General features: G+C 43.8%; 1 protein-coding gene across 2 annotated transcripts in view; it reads left to right on the forward strand.

Annotated features, from left to right (window-relative positions):
- Positions 1-20,134, forward strand: part of LOC109919323 (guanine nucleotide-binding protein subunit beta-5) — a 63,162-nt gene that overhangs the window by 18,165 nt on the left and 24,863 nt on the right. The window contains exons 3-6 of one of the 2 annotated variants that reach the window (XM_048615941.1): positions 4,858-4,899; positions 6,184-6,260; positions 10,050-10,182; positions 19,035-19,178. In XM_048615941.1, the coding sequence (XP_048471898.1) occupies positions 4,858-4,899; positions 6,184-6,260; positions 10,050-10,182; positions 19,035-19,178 (396 nt within the window). The remainder of the gene's footprint in view (positions 1-4,857; positions 4,900-6,183; positions 6,261-10,049; positions 10,183-19,034; positions 19,179-20,134) is intronic. The other variant, XM_048615942.1, reaches the window with a different exon arrangement.

A 20,134-nucleotide genomic window follows, 5' to 3' on the forward strand; every position in this document is an offset into this window, starting at 1 on the left:
TTTCTGAAGAAGGGTCTAGGCCCGAAATGTCAGCCTTCCTGCTCCTCTGATGCTGCTTGGCCTGCTGTGTTCATCCAGCTCTACACCTTGTTATATCAAATCTCTCAAGCCTTTTTAGGTAATTTTGTACTTTCAGCAACCATTTTGTGTTGATAGAATGAATATTATGTATGAAAATGCCTGATAATACTTCAGTGCATTTTGAGTATAGTTCCCATGTACAGTCATATCCTTTCAACACCCAGCCTGCACAGCGTTACAGGGCTCTGTTGGCCTGCCTGTTACAGCTCAGAGCTCCATCCTGCCTGTCTGAAGCCCAGATGGTGCTCCAGTTCCGATTTAATTGCAGTGTCGTTCTCAAAGCAATCTATTGTCTCAGACAGTGCTCCTTCTCTCTCTCTCTCCCGCACCCCCCAACCGAGAAAACAATTCATTCGCAATTAATTTCATTACCTTGCTGCAAGATTCGGATTAAAAAATTGCATCTTTTCCAGACGAGACAAAGCCTGACCAGGCTCAGAGGGGAATATTTGTATTTTGTTCAAATTGGTAAAAGGTAGATAAAAATGCTGATACATTGATTCAAGTGAAGCACATTGATTGTAGTTAATAGTGACAGTAGCCCCGTGGGAAATGACTGGGGTTCCGGCACTGCTGCTAGAGTCAAGAGATTCCATTCACTGTTTTAGCAGCTAGTCTTTGATCCCCATGGAAATGTGACATCTACCAGGAGGACCAAGTACAATGCCTCTCCTTACGGAACAGGCGGAAGCTCATTTGTATTATTGAGATATTACATGTTATGAAGTAGCCACTTCAGAGAGAGAAAGGCCAAAGTCCCATTATTGTTTGTGTACATCTGGTTATATTCTTCTAAGTCTGTTTATATTCAAAGCACAGTCAATTAAAATGGTGAGTTTATTGACCCAGCTTCTCCAATAAGGTGCCATTCAACCTTTGTTGCTTTCCCCGAGTGATCATCCCTCATACTGAAGCTTGTATGTGCGTACAGTGGCACAGACATAACCATCGCCATCCCTGGGTTTGTCCTGTTCCTGTGGTGGCACAGTCAGGAGGCAGTTGCCTTGGAAGTCCTCAATGTCGACTCGTACCCTGGCTCAAAGGAAGGTGGTTGTGGTTTTTGGAAGTCAGTCATCTCAGCTCCAGGACATCTCTGAAGGAGCTCCCTAAGGTAGCGTCCTGTGTCCAACCATCTTCAGATGCTTCATCAGTGACCTTCCCTCCATCATAAGATCAGAAGTGAGCAGGTTTGCTCATGATTACAAAGTGTTTAGCATCATTTGCAACTCAAGGCAGTGCTTGACTGAGTATGGCATCAGAGAGCTCCAGCACTATGGACTACACTGCTTCAAGTGCTGACATTCAGAGTCAGAGATTATGAGAAGAGAAATCAGTTTTAAAAAAAAGCTTTTCTGTTGCTAACTGTTACATGCATTTAATGGGGTAGACGTGGGGGAGTAGGGGAATTGGGGCTCACCACAGTGAATGGCAGCAGTGGGGCAAAGCCAAGATTGACCAATTCTCTGATCCTGACTGCACCAACACACAAGGACAGCCACTTGTGAAATGCCCAGAGCCTGCAGGGATCTCACTGCCTTCGGGAAAGGAAGGGCAAGACTGACAAAGAGGGAAAAATATTTTGGGTTACTTATTAAACAGCAATGGGTAAGGCAGTTATATTATGTTAAACATTGTTAAACAACAATGGGTGTGGTATAAATGGTAAGCTATGTTAATTTTAGGAAGAGTGAAACTAGGAAAGAGGAAAATGCTTGTCATGATAGTCGTTGAACAACGATGGGTAATCCTGTGTTAATTTTACAGAAGTGTGGTTCTAGTGTGGGAATGTCAATATTTATCTGAGCTAACAGGGGTCCTACCTGCCATCTTGAGAGCTGGGTCATGTTGTCCCCTTTGAGGAAGCTCCAGTGAATGAAGTGCCACTGAACTGGGCAGCAGAACCCCCCTCGTGCCCCGGAGATGCTGGGCAATCCGAGGCCAGCAGCTCTGTGTTGCTGGGGAATGCCCGCTGGAGGGGTGGTTGCTGAGGCCCAGCGTCACTGAGGGCCCTTGGCTGCATGTGAGGTGTGAGTGAGAATGGTATAGAGGTCCCGGGGTGGAGGCAGGCTGTATGGTGGGGGAACAAGTGTCTGCAATGGGGGCCAGGAGCGCGACTCTCAGTGCCCCATCCCCGTAACATAAGATGGAATTTAATCTGGACAAATGCAAGGTGATGCATTTTGGAAGGTCGAATGCAAGAGGGAGGAATACAGTAAATGGCAGAACCCTTAGAAGCATTACCATACAGCGATTTCTAGGCCTGCAGGTCCACAGTTCCCTGAACGTGGCAGCACAGTGGATAAGGTGGTCAAGAAAGTGTATGGCAAGGTTAACATTATCAATCAGGGCATAGATTGTGAAAATTGGCACGTCATATTGCAGCTGTATAAAAACTTTAGTTTGGCCACATTTGGAATATTGCATGCAGTTCTGGTCTCCACACTACAAGAAGGATGTGGAGGCTTTGGAGAGAGTGCAGAAATGGTTTACCAGGATGTTGCCTGTTTTGGAGAGTATTAACATTGTGGAGAAATTGGATAAACTTAGTTTGTTTTCACTTGAAAGTTGAAGGATAAGGGGTGACCTGACAGAAGTTTACAAAATTATGAGAGGCTTGAATAGAATGGATAGTCAGCCTTTTTCCCAGCGTAGAAATGTCATTTAGTAAGGAACATAGGTTTAAGGTAAAGGGGGGAAAGTTGAAATGTGCTTCAATTAATTAATTCTAGCAACAGTGCTCCTTATTTCTGATGAATAAGTTCCTGGGTCCTCTATTCTAACCATTGACGAGCAAAATTGTAACCAAATACGAGCTTTTTTATTTCTTTTGTATTCTGTGGATCACAAACATTGGCATTGCCCTGAGGTGAATGCGATAGGCTATTTCAGGAATCATTAGATACTCGTGAAAACGTGAAAACCACTTTGTAAGCAGGATGCATTTTGAAATTAAATAAGTACAATCCAAAGATTGTGTGGGACTGGTCACCTAATATTGACCATGATTCATATATTTGTTTCAGAGCCACTGCTGTTGTTGTAGCCCATTGCATATCTCATTAATGTCCAGGCCATGTATTCAAGCTGACTGAATAATAATTCCACTTCATGAGGCAGGGAGAGCACTTTATCCATTTCTATGGGCCTCAGGCTGGGGCCTAAACTAGCCTCAGGTTCAGGCCTCAATGTTGCCCTACTTTAGTTTGTTTGCTCCTGGTAGCCCTGAGGCTGATTGAGCTATTGGGAATGTAGGTCTGCTGGTGGGACAGGGACCATAACTAGAGGTGTGAGGAGAGAGGAGCTTAGGACATCAGAGGCCCCGCATTATTCTTGTAGAGCTTTCCCTTCCTCCTCTGTCCCTCCAGCGGCTTGTCCAAATAAAGGATTAGCAAAACAAAGTGTAATTTCTGAGCCTTCCTCTCCAGAGCACTTTGCACCTGGAGTATGGAATTCAACCACTGCACAGCAATGAATTGCAAATTTTAAGCAGCCTTGCACCTTCAGGCCAGCCCCAGTGTTTCATCTGCTCTCAGATCTTCCTCCTCCCATTCTCTCAGCTGCAAAATGGCCGGCTGTAAGAGCAATTTTTCCCATCCTACCAATGGAAGCTGACATAATGTACACCGTAGATTCTTAGCAATGAGACTCTAAGCCCATTCAGCCACCAGTAGAATACCAGCAAGTGGAAGTTACTACAAAAAACAGAATCTTCCGTTCTTGTCTGCTGTCTTGCTCAATTTCTGGAAAGTTGGCATGGTGACTAATCAGAATAAGGTCTGTTGTATCTTTCTCCAATCAGGGCGATCATGGAGCTGGAGGAGTAAGGTCAGGGAGATGGTCCTTAATGGCTATTCTCTACCCCATATCCAGTTCCATGTTTGTGTAAAAATTAGTCTGTGGGATCCCCTCCTCCCTCAGCCACCAATTGACGGGTTGTCCTCACTGGTTTACCCATTAGGAGAGCCAGCTCTTTCTGGTTATCACACTCGGAGTGCCAATATCTTGTGGTGTACCTTCAGGGCTATTACTTCTTTTGTGAAACATACCATTAAATGAATTTTCAACAAATTCTCTCCAATGCAGGGGAATAGGTTGACATTTGCCTTTGTTCTTTCACCTGTGCCCCATAAGGGGGATCCTTCACCAGCACCAGGTCATGGTGCAGTGTTTGCAGAACTCTGGATGAGATTGCCGATAGATTTATCCTGACAGATAAGCTGTTGACCACAATGCCTCCACTCCAACATCGAAACTATAGGTTTACTAAAGTCTGTACAGGTTCCAATAACATTCCAGTGAGGGAAGCAACCTCTAGGATCACGCCTTCCACCAAGCGCCGCTGCCCAGAATGGGTTGCACAGGCCTTATTCCTCTTCCTCCAGTGTTGGTAGAACATTCTGATGTGTATACTTAATGGAAATAAAGAAACCAGTTTATCTTTTCATTCTTATCTTCTCAACATTTTGCAGAAAATTGTGTTTTGCCCTGTAATTGGCCACTTTGTTAGAGATGCTGTTAAGTGTGGATTGGTTGAACGTATTTCTCTGGGTTTCTGCCTGTGAGGATGTTGTAGCTGTGGCAAGTCTGTTTGTCAGAAATGTTCCAGAGAGATAACCCTAAGCAACCCCTGGTGGCACCTGTAGAGACTGGAAGGTTGTGCATTTACACAGCGCTACCTTCACTTAGTCAATAGGCTTACATTCACGTTTATAAACAGTGCGCGAATAAATGGTATGAGAGTACATATGTCCTGATTAAGTTTTATTCTGTTTGCAGGATGGAAAGGTTATTGTGTGGGATGCTTTCACAACCAACAAGGTAAGTTCCAAATTGCATGAACAGATTGACTCCACAATTTTCTAATTATATGGTGTTGCAAGCTGTGATTTTAACAAGTTAGCAAACTCCCAAAATATCCTGATCCTAACTCCTTTGTGCCTTTGAGCAGATCTCCAGTTTCAGTGGCTCATTTCCATTACAATGGAGGCAGGGGTGTTGCAATTAGCCTCAATATTGTGAGGAAGGGGATGGACAGACAACTATCAAAACACATCCACAGTGTCACACACTCGCACACTCACACTCACACCCGCACACTCACTCACACCCACAGATACGCTCTTACAACCACACTCTCTCTCTCACACACACACATGCTCACAACCACACTCTCTCTCTCTGTCTCTCTCTCTCACCCATACACTCACACCCACACACTCACACCCACATACTCACACATATCCACACAAACAAACCAAACACACGCATACACGCTCACACAGACATACCCACATACACTCACACACACACACTTACACATCTACACACACCCACCCACACACATACATATACAACGACACATAGACACATACACACACACATGCCCCTCCCACACACAACCCCCCCATGAACACACCGACACCCACACATACTCCATCACAAACTGCACTCATTATATATATATATATATATATATATATATATATATATACACACACACACAGCCTGTATATAGGATGTGCCTTCATACATACACACATTACCTTCATGTACATATACGCACACAGCCCTTACATAGGCTCTGCCTGTGTACATGGTTACACACTATCTACCTTCCCCTTCCCATTGATACACATGAATTTCATTGACGCACAATGCCTTCACAAACTCATCTCACACCCACACACACAGTAATCCCTTTAACTGAACGTATTGAAAAGTGTACAATTGGACTGCTGAGCAGTTCAAACATTATTTAGTTTGAAATCTATCTGGGCCCTGCACCCGCTTTCACTGCCCGTCTGTTTCACAGAGTTACTCTGGTCAGACTGGTGGCCAGGCTCTAGAAGCCAGGGGATTGGTTCTTGCTGTTGTTGTTGCTGTATTGCCCGTGATGATAATTGTCTCTCCTGTGTTTCCTGCAATGCTTCTGCTTCCAGTTCTTGGTGTAGGCTGAGGCTTAAAGGGGATCAGAAATCTTGAACCCGCAGCTCAGGCCAAAATTCCTTTCTTCCACTTGTGGAATTCAAGGTTTGCTGTTTGTTTTCTCTGAGCCCGGTTTATGATGGCTGTTTGCCTGATTAGTAACGGTGCATTTTGCAGGAACATGCAGTGACCATGCCCTGTACCTGGGTGATGGCTTGTGCTTATGCCCCATCAGGCTGTGCTGTTGCATGTGGGTGAGTACAGTCTCTTTTAACATGAACTTTCATATTATCCATTAACAATTTTCCCATTCCGTGAGCAGCCAGTACACTCTCAATTCTATGGCAGCATTTCCAATTGTAAAGTCAGCCAGGTGTTTATTAAAATCAGCTTCCAGGGCTTCTCTGGCCCTTACTTTAGGATGGGAAAGGTTGAACAGGCCAGGCTTGTTTCCACGTTGTTTACAAGTTCGGGGAGGGGGACTTGTTTTGAAGGGTATAAGATCTTGAATGGTCTTGACAAGACAGATGAGGAATGGATGAGGAATCAATCCAGATCTAGAGGGGGCACTAATTTAGGATCAGGATGAGTCCCTTTCAGGTCAGACATGAAGGTTTCTTTTTGCTCTCTGATGGTTGTACAACTTTGGAACTCTGTGCCTCAGAAAGCTGTGGAGGTAGGGTTATTGAGCGTTTTCAAATCAGAAGAAGATAGGTTCTTGTTAGGCAGGAGAATCAAGGATTATTTGGGGTCGATGGGAGAGTGGGATTCAAAACACTCAGGCTGATCAGCCATAATTTTGTTGCACGATGGAGAAGGTTCAAGGGGCTAAATGGCCGACTTCTGCTCCCATCTTGAATGTCGACCTGCTTTTGTTTTCCTTATATTTTGTTCAATCATCTCTATGAAGTCCCAGAGAAGATCAATTAGCTAAGAAAGAGCTTTGCTATCACTCTGTAGAACTGCAACCAAAAGTCCTGTGTTTGATTTGTTGACATCCCTACAGCCAAGGCTCTGTGGTCAGTTCCCATTGCAGTATCTGGTACATCCAGCAAAAGGACCACTTCAGTAAAGGCCATTCCATAGCAGATGCTTTCTAATGCAAGATGGACAATATTGTTGAAAATAAATATTTTCTGGCAGATAGTATGCACTCGAGACCCTTCCTGGAAGCAGGGTAAATCAATTTTTAAATTTGCCAGTGGCCCTGGAGAGAAGCAAGAGTGGTCAGTGCTACAGGCCACTCATACCTTCATCCTTTGTCCTCCACTGTCACACAATAATGATCAAGCTTCTGCCTTTGGTGATTATTGCTCGCAGGTTCCTTTCTTTTTTGATGCCTCTTACCTCTTGGCAAAGTGACTGGTGAAACTCAGTGGAAATTGCAGCAAGATTGTAATACTCCAGCTGGTGAGAACAGGGTTGTGTTGAGGTGGACTCAGAGAGAACCTAGAGTCAGGGAAGACACTGGAAGAAAGGCCATAGCATGGGGGTCCAATTAGTCTTGTTGAAGTTGGGGATCAGGTCTAAAGAATGGCAGTGAACAAGCAACTAGATTTGCACTCTGCCTGATTTTCCCAACCACCTGATGACAAATTTACAGTCACATACTTTATGCTTCCTCCCTCCCCCTGCCCAGTTCATTCCCAGTTCCCTAGTCAGTGATCCTGAAGGTTTGGGTGCAGCATCATTGAGTTCACCAGACAGTGTGCATTCATTGTGCTCTGCACAAAGATGAGTCCCCACCTTGTTCTCTGTGGATGCTTCACCCTGAACCATTTTCTCTCTGCTCTTTGACAGTGGGCTTTACCATGGCCTGGGGCAGAGCAATGAGGCAGCTCCCATATCTACCTCAACCGGAATGGGAATCCCACCCGTGCTTCTGTGCATTAACCTGAACCTGTAGCTGGCAGTCTAGTCAACTGAGCTAACGTGCCCCCCTCATTTATTCATAAAAGGCCCTGAAAAGGGTGAGAGGGTGTGAGGTGAAATAATCATTATTTTTGGTCATATATTTTCTGGGGAAATCATTCCACAGCAGCTGTGCCAAGTCCTGAAGATGCTGGTGGTATTCTGTCAGGGGCTTTATTATGGCTTGTGTGTTTGCTGATTATTCTAGTGTGCCTTATTTCATCTTACACTGTTTGCGTTAATGAAGTATTTTTGTGTAATCCATGGACCTTAATGAACGTGTGGTGCCCAGTGTGTGGGAATAGTGACTTAAAATAAGTGACCAACCAAAAGATCACTGGCAGAAGCAATCAGGAAAGGATTACGGCAATGCTCTAATCTCCCAGTGCTCATTCACCTGCTCAGAAAAATATCTCAGACCTCTGTGATTACCCACCAACAAAAGCCAGGAGTTTGAGCACACTCTGCTCTGACTCCCACCGCTACTGTTAAGCGGTTTGCTAGAAGGTATGGTGATATTCCGGATTTCCATACTTTGGGTGGAATTTAATGTCCAGTCCCCACCCCAGGCAGGTTCAGGGATGGATGCTATTTAATTGGAAGGGGGAGTGCTCCAATTGAATCAGGAGTGGGTTAGTTACAGATGGCTTGCCCAGTTATCAGTCAGCAATTAATCCTGGGTACCCACCCAGCGATGGGTCACCTACGAGGTGCCCGCAAAACAAACCATATTGAGGTTGCTTGTGGACTCCCGAGGGAATTTGTCCTTCAAAGATGTTCAGCACCTGATCGAGGGACCCATCACTGGGTGGTGGGGGACCAGGGAGGGCCATTCCTGCACCCCTCGTGCTGACCCACTTTTCCCCAGCCTTCCCATAGTGCCCATCCTGCCCTCACTTACATGTGGCCTGGGCCTCTGGTGGGTCCCTTGTCGATACTGCGCCTCTGGTGGGTCCATTCCCAGCAGCTACCATCACTGACCCAGCAATGTAGCCTATAACAAGCCATCTAGAGGCTCCCTGATGCTGGGAACCGCCCGCCCCCAACCGGAAAAGGTGTCTGAACTGGTTGAGAGACATTTGATTGAACAGGTCTTCCCCAAGTGAAAAAGACGCAGGGAGTGCTCGCCCATTGCCCATTTGGCAGGTGAGGACCAGCCCTTGGTTTGAGGACCTGCCTTTGGTTACCTCAATGCTACCCAACCATGACACAGCTCAGAGACTGGGATGTGTGGAGGGTTTCATTGGCCCCCTTTCCAATTGCTGTGATACCCTGAGCCGATTGCTGGTGCAGGCTGCTACTGAAGGCTGCCAAGGGTGCTCCACACTGGGTGTTCTTAGTGGGCGGTCAGGAAATGGGCCAGCACTCAGAATGAGTCAGGGTGGGTTGAGGGTGTGTTAGAAAGGCTTGAAGCAGAATAGAATATGTTTTTGTGAGTGGATAGGGGCACTGAGAACTTCTTGAGTCATTTTGTGAGCAGCCTTTAATGGCATTGCTATGTGCCATTGATTAATCTGATTGATTAAGCTGTTGAATGCCAGGTGTAGAGGGCACTCACTAAACTTCATAATAATGACACCTGCGACTGGCATATGAGATTGTTGTGCCATGGACTGCCATGGAACCAGATTGCTTTTGTTCTCGAGTGATCTTTTCATCTGGATTTCTGACAACGACTGAGAGAGAGAGAAAGAGAGAGAGAGAGAAGAGTTTCATCCAGTTATCATGTCAGGAATTGTAGCCCAACATCGAAGAGTCAGTATTTAGCCCCCTACATCGCTCAAGGCCCAAGGAAGTCATCTGAATGAAATAAATCAGAAGTAATTTTCCTGCTGTTGGCCAGTTCTGGATTTCCACAGGTTTGCTGTGATGAAGAAACTGGTATGCCCTAGAAATAAGTTACAAGTCAACGGAATATCTTTTTTTCACTCCATCTGAAATCATATGGGGCAAGGGCAGGAGAATGGCATGAAAGGAACAAGTTCCAGTTGAAGAGCTAAGTTTGAATGGGTCTAATGGGTTGAATGGTCTTGCAGTTCTTTATCATTGCTAGGACCTTCAGGACCAGTCATGAGTCTTTGCAGTGCTGTGTTCAGACATCTGGACAACCTGTTCACTTTTTTATTCCCCAGTGGCTTGGACAACAAGTGCTCCGTATACCCTCTGACTTTTGATAAAAATGAGAGTATGGCGGCTAAGAAGAAATCTGTTGCGATGCACACAAACTACTTGTCTGCCTGTAGCTTCACTAATTCAGACATGCAGGTAAGGCCAGTCAGGTACAGCATTTTCATTTTGAACAGTGATCGAGTAAGCATCATCTAAGAGGGTTGGCTCACTTCCCACCAACAAGAAAGGGAAACTTTTCAGGGTATAACAGCCAAGGTCAAGTGTAGGCTATTGAGCCCTTCTCTATGGTGGTGTGGATTTCCCCTTGTAGGACATACGCTCTTTTTAAACATCCTAATGTGTCGACTTATCTGAAGCATTTAATCATTTGTTTTACTATGTCTTTATTCAGTTCAAGTCTGTTTTGTAATACCCGCATGAAACTATTTCAGATATGTGCACGTGTGTGTGTGTGTATATGTACCTTCAGACTCTTGTCACCCCTGGAGAAAGGTATGGGGTACAGGGAGGATTTTTCAGGCTGATTAATTGCCTCCATCAAACAGCAAGGGCATTCCTTCTGCAGCCAGGAAGTCCTTGAGTAGGATTTGAACCGCGGGCCTCCTTAAATACAGGCAGGTTTGCTGGCAATTACATTGTTTGGAGAAAGGGCCTACAGGAGATGTAGTGGCACCATTGATTCGTTTTTGAACACGGTCCATTGTGCTCCCATTTCTTTTATGTCTACTCGTCTAAAATTGGCAGAAAATAGAACAGAAAGAATGAGAGTGAGATGAAAGCAATGGGAAAGTGAACCCAAAGTACAGGAGACCTGAAAAGAGAAGTGGAGAAAATTGATGGAGAATGAAATAAAAAGAGAGAGATCGAATGCACAAAATGAAGGAGGATGGTGGGAAACTGGGTGAAGGAAGAGAGTGACAGAAATAGAAACAAATGCTTCCAAAAATGGAACCCCCAAGGATGCTGGAAGTCTGGCACGAACGGAGAAGGAACTGGAAATGCTCCACAAGTCTGGAAGCATCTTTGAAAGGGGAAGTTTCAGGATTGTGACTGCTCATCAGAATTGAGCACTAAAGGCAAACGAATATTGTCTGTCGACGGTGGGGCTTGAATATTTGTAATGCTCATTGAAATATGTAACCACAAAGCTGAGTAGGTTGCAGAACTTATGGGCAATTATGTAAATACTTAAAGAAGAAAATACCCTGAAGAGTACACCAAAAAAGTTTTAATTTGAATAGACGGGTTTTGAGGATCATAATCACAGAGTAAGGGGTTTAAGACAGGGATGAGGAGAAATTTCTTCTCACAGAGGGTGGTGACCCTGTGCAATTCTTTACCACAAAGGATCATCATTGTTAAGAATACTCAAGGCTGAGATGGACAGATTTCTAATCAAGAATAATGGAGATAAGGCAGAAAGGTTGACGGAGGAGCAGGGCTCCTATGCTGGAGCTCATCTGCTCCGTCCACTTCTTTTTTTTGTCTCTTTTCTTTCACTTACTTACCTTGTCCAGAGCTTGCATGATATTGGCAGCAGCGAGAGAGCTGTGCACGGACCCTGAGTGGACCCAGGGCACGGGCCTTGAGTGGCCTGAAGCCAGGCCGAAGGTACAGTCCTTGGGCGGGCTTACTATAGCCCTCGAGTGGGCCCAGTACGGAGGAGGGTGAGCCCCTACTTACTTTTCTGGAGCAAACACAGGACATGCAATTGGTGGCTGCTGCACTGGCAGAGGCGGCGTCGGCAGGATAGGCTCAGCAGCAGAAGGTGGTGCCTGAAAGTCAGCGCCCTTGTTGTTGATTGGGTCTAGTGCTGGTGGCAGTGAAGTGTTGGTGGAAGGGCAACATCGATGAGGTGGGCCCAGTGGCAAGGGATGCATCCCTGATGTTGGTTGGTCTGACATAGGCGGCGGTGAGGCGCTGTTGTAGGACTATCGGCCCAGTGGTAAAGATGGTGCCTGAGGATTGGCGACTTCGATGCTGGTTGGGTCCAGTGTAGATGACGGCGAAGCGGTGGTGCAGGTGTCGTTGGCGGTGATGAACTGGCTCAAGACTGATGGATTCTCTTCAAGCTATATCTTTCCTTGCTTTCCTCGTTCTCAAATTATTCAAAATGGCGCCGTTTCATGGCAACAAGTGAAAGCTTTTCGCTGTATTTTATTGTATTCATACTGTAAAATACATGTGACAATAAAACCAAAATCAGAAGTGGAGTTAAGGATGATCAGATTAGCCATGATCTCATTGAACAGACTTGATGGGCCAAATGGACTCCATCTGCTCTGACTTCGTATGGTTTTATGGATAGAATGTTAGCTCCGGTACTAATGTAATGGACTAAATAACCTCCTCTGTAAATGTCTGTGATTATACATTGTTTTATTCCCAGTTAGGAGCAAGAATTTTCCATCATCATTTTGTTCTTGGAATAGTGCAGTGCAGTATGTTTACTAAGCCTGAATATTGATGATGAAGAGAAAATGTATTCAAGTCAAGATGTGTCTAATGTTAGCCGATTAGTCAATGGGGAACTGTACAGTGAACAATTCTAATCATAAAAACAGAGCTTTTAATCATTATTGCGACTTAATCACTCATCAATCATCGTCTTGTATGCCTGTATTGTTACCTTCCCACTGAGTATTCTGTACATCCCTCAGCTTGACACATTAACTGAAAGCATTATAAAGTATTTATATTTGTTAGCCATTAATGTGGGATGTAGTCTTTCCTTCTGCAAAATTACTAACTCAATTTAACTCATCTTTTGATACAGTCCAACTTTTCTTTAGAAACATTTCTTGTCTTCTCTTGTGATTATGGTTAGATATCAGTGGCTCTGAAACCAGTTACCATGGCAGCAGCTAAAAGTGTAGAATGTACCCAGAGGCCTCTACTGGGATTAATTGAGGCACAAACAGTAGGAGTTTGATTTAATCAACCCCAAAGGATTTAGAAAATCAATCTTGGTGAGCTGTTATATTATTGACTGTTGGAAAACATTCCAAAATGAATGAATTTCATCTAAAAACATGCCAAAATCTAAAGAAAGTAACTAGAATAAATCTAAGAGCATGCCGTAAAAATATTCATGTTTGTTAGAGAGCTTAACTCTATGTCTCTTAGAGTCATAGAGATCTACAGCACAGAGAAAGGCCCTTTGGCCCATTATATCCCGCCAGTCAAAAACAACCACCTTACTATTAAAGTCCCATTTTCCATGCCTTGGCCTTGGCATTGTAAGTGCATATTGAAATACTTCTTTTAGGCAGTGAGTCCCAGAGTCGCACCATCTCTTGGATGAAAATGTTATTCCTCACATCTCCTCTAAACCTCCTGCCCCTTACCTTAAACCTACATGCCAAGTCATTGATCCTTCCATCAAGGGGAAAACTTTCTTCCTGTCGACCCTGCCTGTGCCCCTCATAATTTTATACTTCTTAATCATGGGCCCCTCAATCTCTTCTGCTCCAAGGAAAACAACCCAGTCTCTCCAATCTCTCTTCATAACTGAAACTCTCTGGCCCAGGCAGATATCCTCAAAAATCCTCTCCAGTGCTATCACATCCCTCCTACTTGTGAATGCCTTGATTCTTGACAAATTGTAGAGAAGAACAAAGCTAAAAGTTAGTGATTTTCTGTAGTGGAGGTGATTACATTGATAGAGAGCTTAATTTAGAAAACCATCATTGCATAGCTATAGGAGAAAAGAGAACAAAAGACTGATATTTGCTTTTGGGAACTGGCCTGGAAAGATAATGCAGATTAATTATTGCTCTGAGGATACTGTAGGTGATTCAACACAGATGTTGCTACACTCAGGGACTGGCAGCTGGTTGGATGCTGAATTAATAAGTCAAGGGAGAACTGGTGCTGACCACCCAACCATAGAGAATGTTGAAAAGAAAAGAGAAAACAAGAATGAACTGGTGCTGACTAGGGTGTTGGGCAGGAGGCTGTTTTGTTTTAGAAGCTGCCAAATGGGAAGCTGTTTTGGTTTTGTTCTGTATAGTTATTCTCTAGTTATCGACATGTTGAAAGTTCTATGAATAGGACCTCAGTCAGTAAAAACTAGTAAAGGTCTCTAGAGATCTGCAGAAGCTGTTTGCATTGACCAGTGACTTCGAAATTCAAGTAACATATGCAGTTTTATGTGCCTGTATTAAGGGATTTCATGAAAGTCTGGTATTCATCATTGAAATGGTTATGAAACTGGCAGGTGACAATTATTTTATTTTCTTTTAAATTGATGTCTGGTAGGAATCTATATGGTTAAACCCATTCCATTTTCTTCTTCTGATTGAGCGGTATGTGAGAGGGGAGTGAGTTATGTTCAGAGAAGACTGGGCTTAGCTAGTAGATATTGATTAGATGACTTTGTAGTTTATCTGTGTTCTGCTAAAGTTACATTCTAAATAAGAAATTGTTCATTTTTGTTTAAGTTATAAACTTTGTGTCCAAGATCTGTTATTTCTAAACTGTAGTTAGGAACAATTGAGTAATTTTGAGGATCATTAGATGTTTTACTTTTGCGGTGTTGCGAATCCAGTGATAGGGATACTCAATTGATTTGGCTTTGCTATTCTTGTGTTGTAACACCAGTCAGGAATTGGCTGCACTGTTAGCATGCGTAACAGTCACTCTGCGATATGTGGAAGTCATTGCGATATTTCTGAAGTCTAGGAAGGATCATTCATCTTTTTGCTGTTGGCTGTGAGATTTTTTTTTTCCCGGTTCATTCATTGGATGTCAGTGCAAGGACAGCATTTGTTGCCTTTGGGTCCACTTTCTTGAACAATTGCAGTCCATGTGTTGTAGTGGCACCCATATAAGCTCTTGAGTAATAATAACCATGATATGTGGGGCATGGTAGACATGGTTGAAGTGAAAGGAGCAGCCCTCGAAACCCTGTTGAGTCCTTAGTTTAGGCTGTACCTCTGGGAAGAGGCACCTATTATTCAGTCAGCATCCACATGCAAATGATTGCAGAGGTTGGTGATAGTTGCAGACCTTGAAGAAGCCTGCCCACTGTTGGAGGAAACCGGAGCACCCATGCAGACAGGGGGGAACACGCAAGCTCTACACAGACAGTTGCCCGAGGGTGTAATTGAACCTGTGACCCTGGCACTGTGAGGTAGCAGTGCTAACCACTGAGCCATAGTACCAGCCGAGACTATGTAGAGGACTGAAGAAACGCAGATAGAATGAAACATTCAATGCAATCGGAATGTTTAACGACCGAAGAGTTCGAGGGATTAGGGGAGAAACTTCCCCAGATATTCACCTCCTCTGTTCACATAAATTTTAATAAGCATTATTATTGCAGAGTTAGGTTTAAACCTTATCTCCATTGTTTTATGCACTTGAATAAATTGAAGAAATGTATTAGAAGAAGGAAATGGATTGCCTTAACCCCAGTAGGCATAGAGATAATCTGCTTGACATAATTAATTGGATCATATGATTTCCACTTTGTGGTGCTTGTTGTCATTATAGAGTGTTCCTGAGTTCACCAGCTTTCTAGTGCATGTTGCGTTAGAATCCTTTCCCAGATATTGGCACACCTCACTTGTCACTCCTTTGGGCAGTTGTGTATTTGGCTTCCAATTTGATACAGAGGAATATTGAGCTTTGCAGGACCATCTAGCTGTTCCCCACACTAGGTTCATGATTTATAGAGAAGAAGGTGACAAATGACTGACCTAGGTAAAATAAAAGTAATTATTGTCAGTGGAAACAAACAGATTGTGCATTCTATAATAGTCTGGATCTTAGCCAGTTGGTGAGACAGAAACCAAGATCAGATATCTATCTTTGTAGATAGTTTATTGACTACTCAGTCATACAGCTCCTTCCTCAGACCAGTCCCGCTGTTCAGTGTGTTTTTAATTTTTTTTATATCCAAAAATCTGTTCACTCTTTCTATCTACGCAGTCAATTCCTCAGTCAATTAAGCCCAATCATCAGTGTCAATAAGCGTGGAGCTGGACAAACACAGCAGGTCAGACAGCATCACAGGAGCAGGAAAGTCAGCATTTCAGGCCAAAACCCTTCAGCAGGGTTTCTGCCTGATGAAGAGTTTCGGCCTGAAACATTGACTTTCCTGCTGCTCTGATGCTGTCTGGCCTGCCACGTCTGTCCAGCACCACATTTATTGACTCTAGCGTCCAGCATCTGCAGTCCTTACTGTCTGTTAGTCATCAAGCCCAATCACCAGCCTGCCCCTCTTGCGATATTAACACACTGCATTTCTACTCTGTGAATTCCAGCCTAAAGGCTCTCCTGTCTGTCCTTCTTGTTACGGGCCCAATTTCAAATAAATTTTGACCACCAATTCAGCATCTTGGCAGGAAAATAACATGATGACTTCAGGTTCAAAAGCACAAATGGACTGTTTGATCCAACAGATATCCTGCTATGAAAGGCAAGATGGATGAATGAATTTGTCTCACTAGATGGCACATGTGTACAGGAAATGACAGCTGAGCATCATACTGTGATATGAAGCATTGAGAGAAAGGGCTTGCATTTATATAGCACCCAATCACATTGTGGGGAGGAGGTCCTAAATGCATCACATTTTTTTGAAATGCAGTCAAGATTGTTAGCTATGATTCATCTGTATTAAATTATTTCGTCTGTACAAAAGCAACTCCCATCCTTGCAGTACTGTCAGTATGATTTTGACAATGCATGGATACTTTATTAATAGCAATGTGCGAGTGTAACAAAGAATTGTTGAAGTTTCAGAGAGCAAAATTGTATGAGATTCATCAGTAGTGATGGGTGCAGGTATCTTTTTGTTACCCAGTTGTGTTAGTAAGCTCGTAGTACTTTTAGATTTTGAAATGTTTCCGTTTTAGTTCTCCTCTCATGAAGATCCTGCGGTTTGATTGAACAAGAGCCGCTGTCCTTTCTCACTAAAGTGTCTGCATAAAGAAAAAAATTATCACACACCATTCAATCGTGGATGAATGAACCCACTCTCCTGGAGTTTAAATGATTGTCTTCAGTGTCTTGGAGATAAATTTTCCAGTTTTCACAAATTGGTTTTGCATTTTATCATTCTTTGTTGCCTCTGTCAAACAATCAAACAGGTGTTTTTTTTTAAACTTGAAGCTAGTTGAGAGAATAAAATATTTTGCAAATGCCTGCCTGATACTCCTGATGATTCAGCAAGTTCCCCCAGTCCTGAGCTGATCTTGATGGTCTTGGAAGGTCCCAAGCCCATTTCCTGGATTGGGCTGAGTAAGCTGCTCTCAGCCAGGTTTTGTGCTGTCTGACAAGGGCAGGGTGTGCCATGGTAGTGACAACTCCCACATTAAACAAACTGCTGACACCTTACCAAGGCTAATGTGTGTAAGGTAATCTCTTGGTGTGTTTAGGATACTTCCTCAGCAAACAGTCAGTTTCAAGAGAGGTTGAGAGGAGGGAAGCTGTTTGCAATAGATTGAGTCCTCCCAGCCATAAACCCTGACAGCGGTTTCAGTCATCCAGTGATGGCAACTTTGAGACAAGCTGCTGCTCAGATGAACTTGCTCACGCTCACCTAATACACTGCTGATGCCACAGAATCTTATTGCACAGAAGGAACTCATTTGGCCATTTGGCCCATTGTACTAGTGCTAGTGCTTTAAGAGAGCTTTCCAATTAACTCACCTCTCATGCTGTTTCCCCATAGACCAATGAATCCTTGTTGGCACTGGAGAGACATTGTCTAATATGCTCAAAATTGCCATGGTCGCTGTAAGGCAGAACCCAGAAAGGTTTAAAAAGCCAATTTTCTGGAAATTACGTCAAAATTACAGTTGGAGAATCAGAGCACTGCAAAACAAACTGGGACATCATGTTTAGAAGGAGCTTTACAGGGGCTTGTGTTTGCGGCAAGGTTTTGGTGGAGTGGTAATGTCACTGGGCTAGCAATCCCTAACCCAGGCCTATGACCTGGAGGCAGGGGTTCAAGTAGCACCTTGCCAGATGGTGACACTTGAATTGAATAAAATCTAGAAAAGAGAGCTGGTCTAATGGTAGTCATTTAACAACTGTTGATTCTTGGTAAAACCATCAGGTTCACTAATGACCTTTTGGGAAGGAAATTTGTTGCTGTCACCTGATCTGGCCTAAATGTGACATATCTGTAGAGAGAAAGCAGAGTTAACTTTTTGGTCGAGTGAGCAAGGGTTACTCGACCTGAAACATTAACTCTGATTTCTCTCTACAGGTGTTGCCAGGCCTGCTGAGCTTTTCCAGCAATTTCTGTTCTCGTTCCTTCTGTTCTGGTCTTTATCTGGTAACTATTACAGTGATGTTTGTGGGAGATTGCTGTTCACAAATTGGCTGACACATTTCCTGCATTACAACCATGATTACGTTTCAAAAGCACTGCATTGGCTGTGAAGAAAGTTCAGACGTCCTGATGTGTAAATGCAAGTTTTTATTTTTAGTTTGGCACTCATTGGAATCTTGCTGAGAAAGACCAGAAGATGCTGTTCTGGGAAATGGTAAAAGGTTATGCTCCTATAGTAACTGGTGTTATTTTGAGACTGATGAAGATTATTGGGGTAGAGTGAAGAGAGCTTTACTCAATGGCTGCCTGTGTTATACCTGGCCTAGGGCAGGGGCTTGTTGGTGACATATGACTTGACCCTTGGCTTGCTTGTCCATCGCAAGAACCTGAGAGTGGAGTCTTTCAACATCGGGAGACTGATATGCTGCAGCTACCGCATGGTAAACTCTCCCATTCTTACTGTCTTGTGCATCAGAGACATTTACTGATTATCAATCAATTGGCCCTATTATAGCACACCTTCCACAGTCATCAAGTCCTGAGGTGGGACTTAAATCTGGAGCTTCTGGCCCAGAGATTGAGATACTTACCCGTTGTACCACAAGACCACCTCAGTGTTGACCTTGTTGCCAGTTCAAAAAGCAAATGTGGTTGCCTCTTTGATGACCCTTTTTTGTCTTCTTTTCCTGTATCTCCATAGATTCTGACATCGAGTGGTGATGGAACCTGTGCACTTTGGGACGTTGAGAGTGGGCAATTGCTTCAGAGCTTTCATGGGCATGGCGCGGATGTCCTTTGCCTTGACTTGGCCCCATCTGAGACTGGCCATACATTTGTGTCAGGGGTGAGTGTTTACTCAGGGACAAGGACATCATTAAGACCCTTTGAAGATGTTATTGTGCAGTATCTAAAACACGGTGTGGAATGTTGACGTGATGAGTTGTGTCAGTGGAATTACTTTGAATAATTATGAGGAGTGATTGTATATTTTTACCGGTTCAAAGTGTTTCTGTCCTTCATTCAGCAGCCATCTGGACATTACCATAGACAAGTTAACAACTCCCTTCTGTATGCAATCATATTCTGTCTTTAAAAAGGATTACATTTGGTAGCCCCCAAAAACGGGCAAGGAGGTAGTGATGTGTGATTGCCATGTATTTGTTGGTTGCAGTTCCTGCAGTCCGCTAACCTGCAGTTTTAAATTATTTCAGCTTATTGCTAGTGCAGACTGCACTGTTCATAGGCTAGGGTTTGTGCAGAGAGCTAATGTCATGTATGGCTAGCAATACTTAAAGCTAACGTGCAAATATTTAATGGGGGGAGTGCATTGTGGCAGATGTAGGGCAGGCAGTCGTGCAGGAAGTGATTATACTCTGGGTAACGTTGAATGATGAAATAAAATGGGAGAGTGCGAACTTCATTGTTTTGCATGCTGCTCTGGAGATCCTACTGGAAGAGGTAGGAAGAAGGAGGAATGCCCTGCATTCACAGGGGTCTCGAAGATCCTTTGGACACACAGTCAGAAAGCAGTGGACGCCAATCAATGGCTGGATTCAAACCCAAGGTTTTGGATACAGTGCTGCACAAAGTTCAATGACCTGACACCAGGGATTGAGGACAATGATTGTGTCTTCAGATGCCATTTCATACCAGCTTCACCGGCTGTCGCACGCATGCTATTCAATTCACCACTCCCCAATCACCCACGCACCAACAATCTCCATGATTTTCTATGTCACTGATACACTCCCTCAGACATTTAGTACTCCTGCAAGCCTCACACCCATACATTGTCAGCTG

The sequence above is a fragment of the Rhincodon typus genome, chromosome 33, assembly GCF_021869965.1.
Source record: "Rhincodon typus isolate 14 chromosome 33, sRhiTyp1.1, whole genome shotgun sequence".
Taxonomy (NCBI): domain Eukaryota; kingdom Metazoa; phylum Chordata; class Chondrichthyes; order Orectolobiformes; family Rhincodontidae; genus Rhincodon; species Rhincodon typus.